Genomic DNA, 18951 nt, shown 5'->3' with positions numbered 1-18951 from the left:
GTTTAAATAATATCTAGCATGCAGGCGCCATCACATAACCAGACATTTAGGTGTTTGGGTTTTAACTCAAGGTAAGAACTCCGTTCCCGAGTCGGGGGTGTTACAAAGTGGTAAACATCACACATAACAATGACTCAGCATGTACTTAACAGTATAACATATTAAAAGAGTATAAAATATAAAAAGTAAATTTTTCCACCACATATGTCAAGGTTTATGCTCATATCTGGTGAAAATACCAAGACCATTTTAACTTATTTCACTCACTTACATGACTCTCATTACTGCCATCTTCATTCATTCATTCATTTTCTGAACCCACTTTATCCTTAGTACGGTCACGGGGGTGCTGGAGCCTGTCCCAGCTACTTATGGGCAAAGGCGGGGTACACCCTGGACATGTCGCCAGTTCATCGCAGGGCTGACATAACTGCAATAAAGTTCCTTAATTTCTGATGACTGGAAACCTGACTTCCTTTGTCGTTGTTCGTCTCCCATTTCTGTCTTCATGTATTGTATTTTAAGGCATTGACTTAAAGTATGTGTAAGAGGTCACCTTTACCTTGACTACGCCTGTTTGCACTAGTAACAAACCTCAAGTCTGTCCTACAGATGAACCAAAGACCAGGCTGAACCTTTCACCTCTTCTGCAAAAAAAAAAAAAAAAAAAAAAAAAAGATTCAACCGCACAAAAAACAAAAATAGCGGTGCCCTTTTTAGCTGTGTGTTATGTATAAATACCATTAGGAAAGTAGTTTAGGTTATCAACATCAACGCCTTTATCCTGCCAACAAGAACAACAGGTTGGACACTTTAATTACATTTTGTAGAGGCATTTTTACGGTCTATTTAATGTGCTAAATTACCAATGAACCATAACCATTTATATACAAATACTTGATAAATATTAAATGGTTGTGATGATTAAAAAATGAAGACTGCAATGGATAGATGAGTCGTTTACTGCACTCAACCATGATGTACTGGGTCCAGGTGAACTGAAATAGGTCATAGTGGTTCCCTCACCTCAGTCATATGTGATGAAAAGCGTTGCAATTCTGACATTAACTGATTAACAGCTATAGATGTACCGTTACACTGGTCTACAAGGACAATGCTTCCAGAATAAAAGTAATGAAATTTTACCACATGAGAGTCACTGATAAAGAAAAATCAAGTCAAAAATGCTGGTTGGCTGAACTTTCCAAGATACAGCCTTGGGTCAAAATGTTTGACTCAAAAGGAATATTTGTCTCAGAGCTACAAGATCTACTTCAAAACATTGTCTGCACATTAGAATACATTCACTTTACAGGTTCTATTTAGTGGAAGATTTATAAAGCTATTACATAAATCTACATAAACCAATATATATGTGTAATAACACTTAATCATATACCTTGAAAACATCAGCAAACCGGCACTTTTGTCATTTATTTTCCAATTAATCTTATTAAAATACGTAACATTTAGCACATTTAATCTCTGAAACAAATCATTTCTAAAAAAATTGTAGACCAGTGTTATCAGGATCGCAACTGCCAACATGAACAAAACAGTCTCCTCTCCTCAGTCTCTTGGATCAGTGTCTGTTTTTCGAGTCTGGTCCGTTGTTGAAACTTAAACCCGTTGATTTATTCAATCCAGCTGCACTGACATTTGTCATTATGATTGGTTTTGTCAAATTAAAAATCAGCAACCTGATGATGAAAGCATCACAGCGTTAAAGCCAGCAACATCAGTAATAAACAACATGACATGATATACATAATATCTTTATATTGTCATATACTATATTGACATAAGCAAACTAATGGAGCCACTAGTGTCTGCTGAACTTAAAATGATTTGTTGCTGAGCCAAAGCCGGCAACATGATGGAGGATCACATTTCAGCAGAGGGAGTAGGAGGATGTACATGATATATGTTGTGTTTATGTGCTTTTTGTGGCAACATGAAAGTAAACATGAGAGACTAAAACTGCAGTAACATGGCAGTGTGGATTATTTGAAGTCAAGACAAAAAATAAGATGAAAAATGTAGATGAAGCACCATGTAAACAAACATCTTGGAAAACCTGATTACGGCACTGCTTTGGCTTCACATAACCAGTCCTTTCACAACAGCACTAAGGATGATACCGCCCTAATATTGTCTCTTATATTGCATTAAATATTGCTATTCATTATTATTATTATTATTGTTATTATTATTATTATTATTATTATTGTTGTTGTTATTATTGTTATTTATTGGTGGTTTTCAGTCCATCTTAGAGGTGGATTACTGCCACCAAGTGGACTGGAGTCACTACACTTGAAGTCATGGGCTTTGGTAGTCTCATTTCTTCTCTTGTGCTCAGTGGAAGTGGTAATATCACTCATATCGATACACTGATTCACTTTGATGTCTGACTTGATGTCAAACCGGTTTGAAACATTTTACACCTGGCAAGCTCTAGTCTGTTCTGCCCTCTGTAATCTTTTATGTGAAGAACGTTATATCGTTTTGGAAGTACTGTAAGTGCTGCCAAGTTGCTTGATTGAACTGTTAACTTTAATCAGAGCTTAAGAGAAAGCCCTGTCCACTCAATGTAATGTCATAAGGGGTTTTTGATTTATATTTTAATCATTGTTACAGAAAAAGAGGGTTTTAATCAATGTTCACAATTTCTTCCATTTGTCCAGAGAAGCTCTTTTACTTTAAAAGTAGGGACAGAGCCAAGTCTCAGAGAAAGTAATTGTATAATGTAGTTTGTCTCAGTTGTTTTTATTTTCTGAGAATGAGTGATAACCCTAAATTCTTCTTAAGTATCCTACGTGAGAGTAAGTAATTAAACACTCAATGGTATGGTTTGCTAGTAGTTTCCAAACGTCAAAGACCTTTTGCAAGGAAAATAAAGGATTCTCCCCTATTACTATCTGATTTATATTGTCTCAGAGAAGATATTCCATGCTTTCAAGAAATAAAATATGGACCAAAACACTAAAAGCCTGGAATATATAACCAACTTTTAGAAACCAGTATTTCTCCAATCATTTTCCTTTCATGATAACAAACATGCAGCAATCTAGGGGCTTGGGTTTTTCCTGTTTTTATTCATCTCTTTTATTTGTCATTAATATCATTTCTATGTAAACTGTTTATCTTACTACTTCCATATTGGATGTAAAATATCTCTGCTTAATTTTTTCTGACTCATCCTATCATTGCTGTGAAGTTTGGTGATAGTGTGGAGAACCAATCCAGCTGTAAAAATGAGAGTGTCACCATCCCAGATGAGAGGCTTTTGTCACGGCCTGCATCATTTCTTTATAACTAGACCTTTCAACCCCCGCAACTCCATTGTTTAATTGAGCCAACCTGGAAATTAATTACATCTACAGTCCTAAGAACTTGAGAATTAAATCCTCACGCTCATTTCCTGCACGTGTTAAGAGACAAAACGTCAGGAAATTGCACCTATGAACTACTGACCTGGAATAGATTTGGACTAAATTGATTTTGCCGAAGTGGCAAGAGTGATCCATGTTATCTTTTGGTGTGTTGTGCTGGAAGGCACTAAGTATTGATTGTAAGACCCTCATTATATTCGCTGTATAATTAATCTGGTCCAGAGGAGAACAGAGAAGGTAGATAAGAACACCATAATGGTACTTTCCTCTCCCAGTGGTACATCTAACAACCCCAAAGTCTAATTTCATGAAGGATGAGTCAGCCATTACCAAGAAAGACTGTTGATATTTGATCTCAACAGCCAAACGCATCCCACCTCTCAGTGCTCCTTCAGATGCTTAGTTCCCAAATCCATGGACATTTTGTGGTTCTACATTATGTCATTACTTCAGCACGAATGCTCACTTGTGTAAGCAGCACATTGCACTTGTAGAACTGATCTAAAAGTGTATTAGATTAAAACTGCTTACATCATCTTTAAATTAAACCTTATAACTACTGTATTTATCATATTTATTGATCACTGTATTTGGAGTAAATATTTAAAATGCATATAAATATTATAGTTTATATTAAAAACGGTTGATTATGCAAATCTGATTGTGTGTGAGATGACTAAAAAAGTGTCTATGAATGGTTTGTATGGATGTTTTGTGTTATTGTAAAAAAAATATAGATGAAAATGTGTGTTAAAAAAGCAAAGGAAGCAGATCTAGTTTGATTATTAGTTTGTAAAAAGGGGGTGGGAGTCAATAAGTTATACTTTTTCCCACTCCTTTTGGAGCGCAGAAAAATTGTATTATTTATTTATTTTTGACCATGTTGTATGATTCTTTGTTATCTGATGATTCTATGTTCTCGAAATAAACTACTACTACTACTACTACTATGGAACACCCTATTTTTTCAACTTTTAAAAGCAGCTCACCTGCCTTTTTTATGCCTTACAAGTCACAATTATTGTACACTGTTGCCCATGGAGTTGGAGTAAAATATTTTTACCTCTTCTCATGACATGATTGTGACAAAGTGATTTTGTTCTTGATAGATAAAGTGTAACTGGGACTCAATATGTAATCATTGCACCAGGTCAAAGGTGATTACTGATGTGTATAAATAGAAATAAAAAGCAGAATGTGAAAGCTAAATTATTCCAACGTTATGCGCACTATTATTATTTTGCACATTCATGATAATCATCTTCATTCACCTGTATAATAGCAACTGGATGAAACTAACAGAAAAGGATAAGGGCCACTGAAAAAAAAAGGTCCAATAATTTTTTTTATTATTATTACTCTGAGAAAAAAGTCGGAATTCTGAGATTAACCCTTTCATGCATGAATTATGAGAACCTTTATCAAGATTTTTTTTCCTGAGTGTTTTTATTCATCCTCAGGCATGGGAAAAAAAACCAAAAACAATTTGATTGATTTTTTTTATGAACCTATTTTTTATGAAGTTACAAAAATGTCCACTCAGCTGGACACCATGCATTTCATTTTAGAAGCAAAGAAACATGCATTTACTGATATACAGTGGGAAAACTATGAAATAAAAACACTTTTAATGCTGCTAATCTGACGTTTACTCACATTTTAACATACCTGAATGGAGATAATTTGCAAAAAAAAAAAAAACTTTTTGCTTAAAAAAAAAAAAACCCAGAAAACAAAACTATTAATTACAGTCTAATAACAACTGCCATTTTTTTTTTTTAACACTCAAACATGTTACTGCAGATCAGGTTTATCAAGAACAGCAAAGTTACAGTAATGGTATGAAATTCAGTGTATGGGATGATGCATAAGTGTCCACTGTGTTGGATGATATGGAACTAAAACAACAAAACCCATGAATATACAAGAGAACAGCTTTGAACAGCTGTCCACTGGAGTGACCACTATGCATGAAAGGGTTAAAGTCAGAATTCTGAGATCAAAGTCAGAATTCTGAGAAAAAAGTCAGAATTCTGAGATCAAAGTCAGAATTCTGAGATCAAAGTCAGAATTCTGAGAAAAAAGTCAGAATTCTGAGATCAAAGTCAGAATTCTGAGAAAAAAGTCAGAATTCTGAGATCAAAGTCAGAATTCTGAGATCAAAGTCAGAATTCTGAGAAAAAAGTCAGAATTCTGAGATCAAAGTCAGAATTCTGAGAAAAAAGTCAGAATTCTGAGATCAAAGTCAGAATTCTGAGATCAAAGTCAGAATTCTGAGAAAAAAGTCAGAATTCTGAGATCAAAGTCAGAATTCTGAGATCAAAGTCAGAATTCTTAGGAAAAAAAGTCAGTATATGGCTATTTCCACAGATTTGACAAATTGTCAGTTGTACTCATCATCTTTTCATTACACCTCCTTCATGTCAATCTGTTTAACTACTTTAGGCACTTGTTACTATTCGTAATTTTCTACATGTCAATAATAGGCATAGTATATTTAAGTTATTAATGTCAAATCTCCTCTGTTAAATGCAAAATGGAAAAAGCAAGCAGAATTCAGTTTTTATCTGTGTTCCAGTTACCTTCCTTCATCATCACCATCATATCATTCAACCACTGTATGTGTATAAAGACATCTGTATTAGACTCATATTGTAATAGTGCCATGTAATGAACAGATGAATAAATCTATTTGCAGTAATGTGTATTAAATCATTGTCAACTAAAGTATAACACTGTGACAACCCAGATCTACAAAATAATGACTTAGGTATTGGGAATGACCAGTTGAATGGGTTTGTGTAAGAGGCTGGAATGAAAGACAGAAAATAGAAACAGCTCATGAAGCTCTAAGTGAGAACCATAATAGAGCAGACTCATGTTCACCACTGACCATTATTGATCAGTTTATGCTGTATCGATATTTTGTATTTTCTGTGAAGTGCAATTCAGCAGCATTCCGCTCACTCTTTTATTTAGTGGCAAATAATGTAATTGAACCTGATTTGTGTGCACTTTTCTCAGTAGCCATGTATTAATTCTGAATTCCCTGACACACCAGGGAAAAGATGTGTTATGCATACTGAGCCACAGAAACATTGATTCCTGTTGATGAGAACTGATAAACACACACACTGACAAACTACTTTCAGCTATTTAGGATGAATCATGAAGGTCCTAAGTCATTAAGATTCACAGAACAGCTTGTTTGGCTTGTGGATGGATGGGTCTGTGAGTTATGGGTCACGGTTTCATGTTGGTTATCGACCACTCTGACCAACAGCTCACAGGAGACATGAGGGGCTGGAAGGGGTCGAGTCGTGGTAGTGTGAGACGTCTGTGTGCGGGGGCTATCATTGATTTGCTGTCATTAATGTACATGTGACTGCCAACATGTTCACAAGCACAGCTCTATACTGGGTGGTACAGTATACACTCAGCTATGGATATACAGTGATCTCTATTGTCTGAGGATGTCTTGCCTTAAATCTTATTAAAAATTAGGGCTGGGCAAGTTAATGCGTTATCACTGCGTTAACGCATTCATTAAATAACACCGACAATTTTTTTTAAATCTCACATTAATGCTGTTTTATTCTAACTCATATTCTTCTGCCTCTGCTTGTGTGCGTGTAGCGATTACCTCGGCAGATAGACAACAGGTTTCCCAAGAAAACCCGGACGCCGAAAACTTCTCTCCAAATCTTTTACTTGAGACTCACTGTAAAACTGCAACATACATACAAAATAAGTCTGTTATGTTCATTGCATTAGTACATTTACATGGCATTATACATTTAAATGAATGGGAAAAAGATTGCTAGCTCGATGCTAACTTGAATGGGAAAATCCATAGACACACTAACGATTAGCATTTACAGATTAACTTAAGATTTACGACTTTTTATCCAGTAACAAAGGTTCACATCAGAGATATTTTATACTATTCATTCTTACAACAACTGAACATAAAATACTCACAGGCAAACATTTTTGGGGCCATACAAACAGAGTGACAGAAACGTGTCTGTTAGTTCCTTCCTATGTCTGAACTGGCTACGGTAACACCGCAAGTACAAAACATACGTTAGTGCAACTTATTCCGACCACTAGAGGGCCCCCTTTGCTTGCTTTTAACAACTGAACATCACATATTATTGGGCTTATTAGTATTAGTATTTATTAGTGGGCTTAAGACTCCTGTCAATGACTCACAACCGGAAATAAACTGGTGGGGACATAAACATGGAGAAAAGTACCAGTCTTTTCCATGGACATTTTCATTTTACATGTCTTCAGGTAGTGGGGTTGATATGACCAAAATTGTTTGTAAGCACTGCAATGTGGAATTATTTTTTTTTTATCACCGGAGTACTTCGAATCTGAAATATCACATAAAGGCGATACATGCTGTTGATACCGGCACCCCCCCATAAAACTATGCAATTAATCCTGATTAATCATAGAAATCCATGCGATTAATTGCGATTAAAAAAATTTATCGCTGCCCAGCACTATTAAAAATAATTTATAAATACAATTTGAATTTCTTATTCAAATGACTGATGGTTGGGGTTTTGCAGTTAGAAAGAATTCTCTGTGTGAATTACTGGCATTGAGAATGTTCTTGATAATAACTATTACAATGCTTTTCCCTTTACCAAGTTTTGCTTTCTGTTAAACATAACTAGCATTCATGTACCAAAAAATGCCCTGTGTTAGATATCTGATATGGTGTTGTCATATTTGGCCCAGCTTCCAAAAACATCAAATATACAAGTTCCTTTCTTGGAAAATTAATATAATAATAATGGATCACATTTCTATAGCGCTTTTTTGGGGACTCAAAGCGCTTTACATTATTGGCCCATTATTCATTCGCTCTCACACTCCCCCTCTGGTGGTGGTAAACTACACCTGTATCCACAGCTGCCCTGGGGCAGGCTGACAGAAGCGTGGCTGCCAATTCGTGCCTACAGCCCCTCTGACCACCACCAAACATTCACACATTCATACACCAGTGTGAGTGACACTGGAGGCAAGGAGGGTCAAGTGTCTTGCCCAAGGAGACAACGGACTGACTAGGACAGAGTGGGATTCAAACCGCCAACCTTTGGTTATTGGACAACCAGCTCTACCTCCTGAACCATGGCCGTAAAATGCTGTATACACGTAAACGTAAACTACATGATACCTAAATTATCATTATTAAACGTTAACAGTAAAAGTAACTGTACAGGAACTGGAAAAGTAATCCAAACAACACGGTTGCTATCGCACACAACAAACAACAGTATAGTGCAAATACTAATGTATATACTGTATATCACATGTACATATTCCCTGGACACTTATAATATATAATGTAATATATGGCTTTCCACTGCTGTTTCGCAGAAATGAAGGCCAACATATTCTTTGTTACTTTGCAATACACCCCACCATGTATATGCTGACAAAGTCAAAAAATATCTACTCAGCAGGGACTTACAATATGTGTTATGAGCCAGACTGTTGCATTCATAAATAAATCAAGAGTAATAACCATAAAACAACAGAACTTTTATCACGTCATCGTTGTTGCACATCTGGTTCATATTTTTGACATTTAGGCTTGTCAAGTTTACAAACAGTTATTAGCAGTACATAATATATGAAATGAACCATTAGTGTAAGTAGACAATCATTTAGATGCCGTTTTATTTTGGAAACAGCCTCACTGTTGCTGTTTTTGCCTCTTGGTTTTCTATTATATCATTGTATTGCTCTTTTTTGCTTAGATTTATTGTTAATGAGGTCAGCCGTAGTGGTAATTTTCTAAGTCATTTCTAAGTGTTGAGTTGTGTGTTATTTGGTAAAACTGTTTGTGACAGATGTAGCAGAGAAACATGAGGTGATATGAAGGTGAATGCATGCACAAGCAGGGACAGTGCACATCACTTTCCTCCATTACTGGGGCAGTAGTGAAATTACAAAACTACAAACCAAGCAAACTCTGTGAAAATGCATCCCATCAGTGATGGAACACAAACCACTAATGGAGTTTACTTCAGGTCAGTTCAAAGTAAAGAGTACTGAAAGCCATGAATTGAGATGCTTTCATCTTATACCTCAAGTGTCAGCCTTGAAAACATTAAGGCCCTGGAAAAATGGAAGGGATGCTGTCCTCTAAATAAATGGAGTAGCAGAAATATCACTTATAGAAATGAATCTTGTGAACACTTGCCCTTCTGGGCATGCGCAGGCAACAATGAGAAAATAAGGTATTCATTACTCATGTCAGCCAGCTTATACAATTACACCCCCATATCTTGTCTGGTCTTGGTGTCAGCAGGGTTCTGAGAGCCAGTAAAAGGCGCCTTCCTCCACCTTGATTCGGCAGTCTGTTTGGCTGCAGTCTACTGTGCACTCAGTGACCCCGCACTTATGAGAATGATAGTCAGTGGTCTGACAGTGTGTAGGCTCAGACGTATTCACTCTGTGTATGATCCTAGATGGATACCGTGTGAACAAACTTACTGTGGCTGTGTAGTTTTTCAGATGTTTTAAGATCATTTGAGTATGCTTGTGCATGCTAAATTTTGTTTGTATATTTGTGTTTGTGTACGGTATGTGATATTTGGTACAGCTCCTGTCAAGCGGTGAGGAGGTGGCAGTATACTGTGCAATAGGAGCAGTCAGCTTTAGGCAGGACTGGCTGTGTGGACACATGATAAGAAGCCTAGCCCAGACATCAGTCACTTTAATTTTTTCAGTCTCTCTCAGTGTTATCAGATCTGTCTCTGCTGTCTATCTACATATCAATCAACAATAATACACTGTATTTAACCATCTCACATTTTGTCCCCTTTCTCTTGTCTCTCTTTCTCCATCTGTCTTTGCATTTCCTTTCCTCTGAATCTTTCTACCCATCTCTTTCCTTTCTGTTCTCCTCTTTTCCCTTGCAGTTTGCTGTTTTGTGGTCCACAAGCGATGCCATGAGTTGGTCACATTCTGCTGCCCAGGGGCAGACAAGGGGCCTGACACAGATGTAAGTAACCAAAACCCAGCTGTTGCCTTTCACTTGCTTGTTGCTGAGGTAGCAGCCCTGTAATTACACTGAGGTACATTCACTATCTGACGGATAAACACTTGTGTCATTCAGATCGGCTTTTTAATTAATTATTTATTTTTTTAAATGAACAAGCACTCTTTGCATTTATTTATTTATTTGTTTGTTTATTTTATGAGGAAAGTGCATATAAACGAACACTCAGTAGAAATAAAAACATTACTTTGTGTAAATATGTCAGATTTAGCTGGGAGCTATTTTCCATCTGTAGTGCTCAACATTTAAAAACAGACTAAACATACAAACAAGACAATACAGTGTATACGACACATTACTATATAAAAGTGTACATCATACAATACATTATTAATACAATACATACAATAAGAAATACAATATAAAACTGCCAAAAAGAATAACTACTGAGATGGAAATGAAATGCTGGGCAGACATCAGAGGTGTTCACAGGTTTGATTCGATTTTAACCACTTGTAAGGCTGCAGTGTATGCTTGTGTCATACTACAGCTGAAATTTGCTGATATTTGAACAAGTAATGTTTTCTAAGCAGCTACAGCTGTAAAGTAATGAGCAATGCTAACTGGACTATGAAAGAACAAAATGCACACATCCTGATCACAGCAACTAACATAAATACAATGTAGACTCAGTGACCTATGGCCATGACAGTGACCTTTATCCCTGTGCAGTTTATGAGTGAATAATAATTTTAGTTCATCCAACAGGACTGAGTTCAGACAAATATACATATTGGTAGAATATGATGCTGTTAGCTGTGGCCTGGCCTAGAGGCACTTAGAAAATGTAGGAGTGGTAGCCAAAACCAACACACCTACATCTGTCTCGGTCTGGCTGAGGAACACTCACAGAACAGCTGTATGTCTGCAACTGTCTGAACTGATCTCTAAAAAAAACCCCAAGAAAGAGAAACAACATTATGAAGAACGATGTTTTGCCAAAAGTCGCATTTATTAAATGTATTAAAGTAAGGTTGCATAATACAGAAAATTTTCAAACACATAATATATGTTTTCTCCTTCATTAGTTTTGCAGGTTACTTTGCCTTGATTATATCACATATATGGGCACGTCATTAATCAGGGTTTAATTATATCACAAAAATTTTTAAATAAATGTAATGTAATAATGTAATGTCATTTAAAGATCTCATAGAATTTCAGACAGCTGAGATATTATTCAAAGCAAAAAACTAATTACTACCAGGAAATATTCAAAAACTCTCCATAGAAAGGGAAGGGGGTTATGAATTAAGAGGACAACATAATTTCAAAACTTTAAAAGTGAGAACAACAAGGAGAAGTTTTTGTGTTTCGATTTATGGAGTAAAAGTATTGAACAGATTGAAGGTGGAGCTCGAAGAATGGCCAAACATCAACCAGTTTAAAAAGAGGTTTAAACAGATGGTCTATACACAGAATAAAACTGAAGGAGGGGTTTGAGTATGAACACATAGGTACTGTTTTTTGTGTTTTTTTTTTTTTGTCTGTCTTTTTTGTGTATGTGTGTGTCGATTTGTTTATGTTTTTTTATTGCTGTTGTTGTTTACTTTGTCTTATTGATTACTTTATTGTGTATTCATTTTGTGTTGCCCTCAAGGATGTATGTATGTATGTATTTATTCATCTATTTTACTTTTCTGGTATGTCAACATAGATGTGTATGTATGTGTATGTGAAGATGATAAGTGAGGTTAACTGATCTAAGGGATTTGAATTTTTCATATATTATGCTGATAGGAAGCTGAACGATAGACTGTTGTGTGGAGAAGGGGTGGGGTTAAAGAAGTTATACTTCCTCCCACTCCTTTTCGAATGTGTGAATGAAGTCATACTGTTTTCATGTATATGTATAAGTTTTTGTTTATTTGTTTTATTTTGTTTTCTTATAATCTGTTTCATTTATAAGCACTAAGTAGGATTGTTTTGTTTTGTTGCATATTTGAACTAAACTAAACTAACCTAAAGTAAACTAAAGTAAACTAAACTAAACCAAACTAAACTAAACTAAACTAAACCAAACCAAACCAAACCAAACCAAACCAAACTAAACTAAACTAAACTAAACTAAACTAAACTAAACTAAACTAAACTAAACTAAACTAAACTAAACTAAACTAAACTAAACTAAACTAATAATCCAGTACAGTTACTGTTGGTGCAAATGTAACTGCAGCACCTTAAAAGGGCTATATGTAGTATTTCTATTTGAAATATTTTTTAAAGATTACCTAAAATTAATAGAAAGTTTAGAGTACAGTGTTCTATTGTTATGCCAAATATGCAGATGTATTGAGTTGTAGAGATATGAACGGAATCTGTTCATACTGATGGGCGGGTGGGTTTATATGACCACTAGAGGGACTAGTGAGTCACTCCACCCTGAGGGTTTGACCAAAGTGCCAGAAGGTGATGAGATAGGATGAGAACCATGAAGAAACTACTTTTAGAGTAAAAAAAATCCATAAGGATAAAAGTTAGACACACTGTCATTGTTTTCACCACCAGACACAGCTCTAAATTGAAAGACTGGAGTTTGATGCTGAAATCACAGCGTTTTGAGTCAATTATGAGGCTTATGATGGCATAAAGTTCTGATGTGATAGTATTATATCCTCTGCATTTGTTGGTCCTTATAGTTCAGAGTAAACTGTGACAGTTCAGTCATTGTTTGGATGATTCCAAACAGATCTTTAGCTATTGACAACACAAACTGTACAGAAAACAGTTTTACAGTTTAACGCCTGTTTTGTGTCTAAAAAATAGAACTAAGCTAACAGAGCTACAATGTAAACTATCAGCTGTCGCAGCATGTGGAGATTATAAGACATAGTGTTATTTTGACTGGTTCTTAGAATAACTAGTTATGAGTTTTCTTCTGATTGATTGATGATACCATAATATGGATGTGTGTAAACAATGAGCTTCATACTTTAATCAGTGAGCAATAGTCGGTGCAGATGTATTGTTGATTTGTTGCTGGTTTTAGTAGTCACAAGTTTGGTCTAGTACATGACTTCCCCCTGCTGTTGAGAGTTTGGAATATCAATACTAGATATAACCCCTTTAGTAGTGATATTTTTCTGACTTTTCAACTTAATTACCTGGTTTTGGGGAAAAAAAGTACTCAAATTTACAATATTTCAATGCTGAATTTAAATATCTTTGTTACATACTACATCAGTGGTTTCCAACCTTTTTTGGCTCGTGATCCCATTTTAACATTGACTTTTTTTGCCAAAATTAATTTATTTTTGATCATGTAATAGTTTGCAATACTATGTTGCAAATAAATGTTAATTTTAGATGATATTTAGGCTATATAATGTATATAATTATGGACGGAGGCAGAAAAGTCAGGTGTAGATTACTGCACAAAGTGAGAATTTTATTTTCCTTGGTCAGGATATGTACAGTCAGTCCAGCTTGGATTTACAAGGCTGACAATTAATACTGAACAAACAATAACTCAAACTATGAATTATGAAAGAGCTGCAGCATCTGAAACCGACCACAATGAACATTTGAAAGATAAACAGTACCACAGTGCTTCAGTTTCAGCTTCAGTTTGTCATGTCTGTTACGGATCGTGATTGTCTCTGTCATCTCACCATATATTTTTTATTAGCAAGTTTCATTTGTATCAATTACTAGAAATTTCAGATGACCCATTTGAATTCCAGGCGACCCCACGTGGGGTCCCGACCCCAAGGTTGAAAAACACTATACTACTTCTTTAACAGGATAACAAGCAATCTATAACCTGTTGCTTTTCAGAAGCAGTGTTCCCTATACTGCACACTACAGGAGCACAAGCAGTTGTTTTTAAGTGCAAACATCAAATGCATAAAAAATCCTTTCACTAACCAGCCCATTGAAATGTTTTGAGTGCTGATAAATACCAGCTCTTGTATGACACTTTCAGTAAGGTCTTCTATTTGCCTCTTCATTGGCTGCTGGCACCAACTATGTGCCATCAGCCGCTGCTTCTCTGCTCTCTAAGTGTGAAACTTCATTTACATGCCTTCTTGCCTGTTGGTCATGCATAGCCTCTCAGCATTACAGAAGCCCAGGCTGGCCTCTGTAACTGGAGATATGTCATTCAAGATCATCAACCCAGACTCTTTAAATAGAGCACGCCACAGATGACACACAAGCCGTAAGAGCAGAAAATAGTCTTAGCAGGGGGATTCTTGGTCACTGGTGGACACTAGGGTTCAGAGGAGTGAAGGAACACCAGGTTCATTGTTACCAGAACAGTTGACTTTGAATGACTTTTGGCTGAAGTGTTTTGCATTCACCATGGTTACTTAGGGGTGTTTTTGCCGGAATGTTCATTTATTCACTTATTTGAGCACTACAAACAGTGTTCTTTGAAACACTGCAAAGTTGTTTCTTTAATAATTAATACATTTTTCCTGTAGTCAAGCAGACCTCATACTTAGCACCTTCTATATAGGAGCCCTGTTATTGTATTAATGTATTATGTATGGAGGTGCTAATATACACAATCCACCAGTGCAGACACTGGGTATATTGTGTTTAATTTATGTCACCTTTCCTTCCATTCATCATCACTCTCACTTTTATGACACTATTTCTGTCCAATTCCTGTGACCACCCATTGTAGTTGTTTAAAAATACATGAGTATGTTATCGCCTGTCATATCAAAATACCGGATGCTCCCTTTCATATACATTTCTGTGCACTTGGCAGTAGTGTTGCTAGGGGCAACCACACATATTACAAAGCTTCATGCCTCCCAGGCGTGCAATTCAGGAAGGCAATAACTCCCATGGCCGGCAAATATCCTGAAGATCTTCTGTATCCAGGCTACCTGCATTTTATGAGTCATATCAGTGTTTTATAACTTCCCCACTAGAAGAAGCCAAGTGCTCACCAAGATGCTAACAAAAGACACCAGATCATTTTAATGGCCATCAATATTGAGTAGATTGTACTGGGGCAACATTACCATGATGATATGCTCTCAACAGCAGCCTCTGGGTGTTTTCAAGGACAGCGTGTGCACCAGACATGCACATAACATGTAAATCTCATTCAGTGTTGTCATGTTTTTTTTTTGTTGTTTTTTTTAACACAGGGCATTTTCAGCAGTGCAGAGGGAGATTGAGTTTGAAGGTTGTTTTTGTGTTTCAGATACATAGACCAGATCATTTAACAGACCAGGGAGGTTCTGGCACTGTGTAGTTCCTGGAGCGCAGACTCTTTTTGCAGTCTCATAAAGGATCAGTTTTACAGTGATTAGAGCTTGTGTCCTGTTGGCTTTCTCAAACAACAACATTTTTGACACCACATGAATTTTGCTAAATTGCTAATGAAGTTGATTTATGATGTTAGTATTTTGCATCTGGAAGTATAAGATTTGCTGAATTTAGTTGTCTATAGTTGCCCCTTAGTAGCATTTTTAAAACTGACTGAAGAGCTTGAATAAATGAAATGAAATATGACTCTTTAATATGTTTCTTTAGCATCTGTAGACTTGGCTAATACTTCATATTAGGACATATTAACTAGTTTCTCAGTGCTTATCATTATAAAGCACTTTTCGCCTCATTCATGACTATGTTCTAGAATTACTACACATTTAACAGACATTTTTCCCCTCAATAAACCCCTAAATACAGCTTATTGATATCAAGTAATGAAGATGTTATATAGTAAGACCATCTTCATTAAAGGATTTTAAGGGAATGACTAGTGATTTAGTTCTAGAACCTAAGGAGGAGATTTTCATTCAAGCAGCAAATCCATTATCTTAATTTAGCAGCAATTAGGAGGTTCCTGATTGAAAAATGTTAATGAAGTGTGATCCTCCAGCCATTAGATGCTTTCTAATGCCTAATACATAACCAATATGCTCATGATATGATAACTTGCAAAAGGTTTGAGACCAACATGAGTATTTTAATATAAAGTGTGACCAAAATGTGGGCTATCAGGTAATTATTTGCAACATATTATTGATCAAAATAGGGATATTACCACTTGTAAGCACATTCCATTCTAGTAGGAGTTGTCGGATTCAAGTACTTAATTTAACAAAATGTTTTCGTTTGAGTGCTGTCTGTTAGATTAGCAGTAGCTCGAGTAACTTCAGTGCTTTACAGGACAAGCCCATCAATAATGCAAGAGTTTCCCGTTTCACAACAGGGGCTCAGCAGATGAAACTGAGAGGCATGATGTGCTTGTGTGGGTGTGTGGCTGCTGCATCATCGATGTCCACTTAAACCAGTGCAGCCCATATGACTTGGGGCAGTGTGTAAGGCTTTTTGCACTGATTTTACACACACACACACACACATGCACACGCACACACACCAACACAAACGATCATTGGCCCCTCTGGGCTGTTCAGTGCACAGATCGCTTTGACAGAGTAACAGAGTTAAGCAGTAGCACAGCGTCCTTTCTGTCTCCTCTGTGTGGAAACAGACAGAACTGGCCTGAGGGTGACATGGCCGCCTGGCAGAGTTCAAAAAGACACCCAGAAAATACTTCACTGTCATTTTGAATTATGATGTATTGTCTGTAAAGATTAATAATACAGACCAAGATAACCGATATGAAAACGCATCCAGCCTTTAAATTACATAAACTACTTTATATTAGAGATGATTGATGAAGGGATGTTGTGCTAATGTGCCAGCAACGATTCAGTTCATGTGAAAGAAATCAAATTTCTGAAAATAATGAGTAATGCTGTAGGCAGGAGTGAGTATTTAAAAGGACAGATCACACAGGAGGAGATGGTTTTGTCAGACTCCAGCAGGTCTTGTTCTGTTGACAAGGCCTGGGACACACACGGTCTCATTACATGGACTCTGCTTGGGAATTGAAAACAAGATTAAACTGGAGTGGACCTAAATTAAATCATCTGCGCCACAGGCATCTTGGGTTGTCACAGGCAATGGAACCCTTCATCTGTACTTTTAGTCGATTTTCTCTTAGCAAGGGTGTTGGTCTTTTAAACAGGCCTGTTGTGGCCCAGTAGTTGACTATAATCACCTTCTCATGTTGTTCACTATTTCACCATTCAGCCACTAAACCAAACCCCCTGGAAATCCACTTACTGCAAGAACCTTATGAGAAGGGCTGTATCTTTTAGGGAGATAATTACACCCATAGAATTGTGCACTTGGAAGTATTCAGCTAAAATCAATGACTGCTTTAGTGGATTTTAATTTGTCAATATCAAATACTAGGCGGTTAAAGTTGAACAACTGCTAATAGAAGACATGGCAAGGCCAGCATATGTTAAAAAATACATTTATTCTGTACTATACAGTACTGAAACACATTTTGTAAGCTTATTGTATAAACTTTTTCCATTTTAAAAACAAAACTATTGTCCTGAAAGAGTAAGGTTAAGGCTGAGAAGAAATAGAATAAGAAGAGGAAAGATACTTTGGAGGCTGACCTTGAAAATGAAAAGAGCTTGAACACATTTTCCTTGAACAGTTTTGTGTAGTTATTGTCAAGGCAGAATCAGCTATATTACAGTAGTAATAGATGTTTTCCTCCATTAATATGATGCGATATTCTTACTCTGTGTGATATTAGTGTTATTGTGTTATAATTCAGACCCTAACCCCCTACTGAATCAAATCCCATTGCATGTCTTTAGCACACACCCCTGCACAAGCCTTGGCACAGACACTGCTTCCAAGGAAACATCATCACACAGAAACTTGATGCTGCATATTTGTGCTTAGTGCACTGATTTTATTTTGGTGTGCTGTAGCATGCCCTGCAGAAACCTCGTCAGGGTATACCGTTTTAGCGAAATGACATCATACTAGATCGAAATGTACAAGACATAAAATCACACTGTAATTAAGTGCCACGTAGGATTATGTTGATGACTAGTAGCTAGGGTGGCAGCCTGCAGACTGGCCTCATGAGTAGATCCACAGAGCAGTTACTCATGCGTTTCTTAGGGAATACAGTTGGACGTTTAAAGGTCCAGTGTGTAACATTTAAAGAGATTTATAAAAACCCACGATTTATCAAAACCAAACCTGAGAAAATTACATCAGTAACATCAGATGGATGATTATTCTAACTGCAATATTTTAATCTTTTTCGGTCTCTTGAAGTGCATCTTTTAAGAGATTCATGCATCATAAAGACAGAATAAAAGTTTGTCTGTTATTGTTTCCACATAATGTGATGCTATTATCCTTTACTTCAAGCTGAAGAGTTTCTGTATTTAATTTGAGATAAAATACATAAATCTTTCTGGGGACTCACTGACATGAAAGTAAAGACAGGGTTTCTTGCTGAGCAGTATAAACCAATGACAATGTGGTGCTGGAAAACATCTTTGTTCAAAAACACTTCCTGAGTAATGAGAAAGGAAATTACCGGAGGAACAGTTACCGTTGTCTTGATGTGACACACTACAAAACACTACAGATAAGAAGATACGTATCAGTATTTGGTTC

General features: G+C 36.4%; 1 protein-coding gene across 1 annotated transcript in view; it reads left to right on the top strand.

Annotated features, from left to right (window-relative positions):
• The window catches only part of prkcaa (protein kinase C, alpha, a), a 278370-nt gene that overhangs the window by 74662 nt on the left and 184757 nt on the right, over positions 1–18951 (top strand). Inside the window, 1 exon segment of the mRNA XM_030136372.1 lies at positions 10343–10425. Coding sequence (XP_029992232.1) covers positions 10343–10425 — 83 coding nt within the window.

The sequence above is a fragment of the Sphaeramia orbicularis genome, chromosome 1 (assembly GCF_902148855.1).
Source record: "Sphaeramia orbicularis chromosome 1, fSphaOr1.1, whole genome shotgun sequence".
NCBI classification, from domain to species: Eukaryota; Metazoa; Chordata; class Actinopteri; order Kurtiformes; family Apogonidae; genus Sphaeramia; species Sphaeramia orbicularis.
Note: the sequence above shows the minus strand (reverse complement) of the source record. Positions and strands in the feature narration are given on the sequence as shown.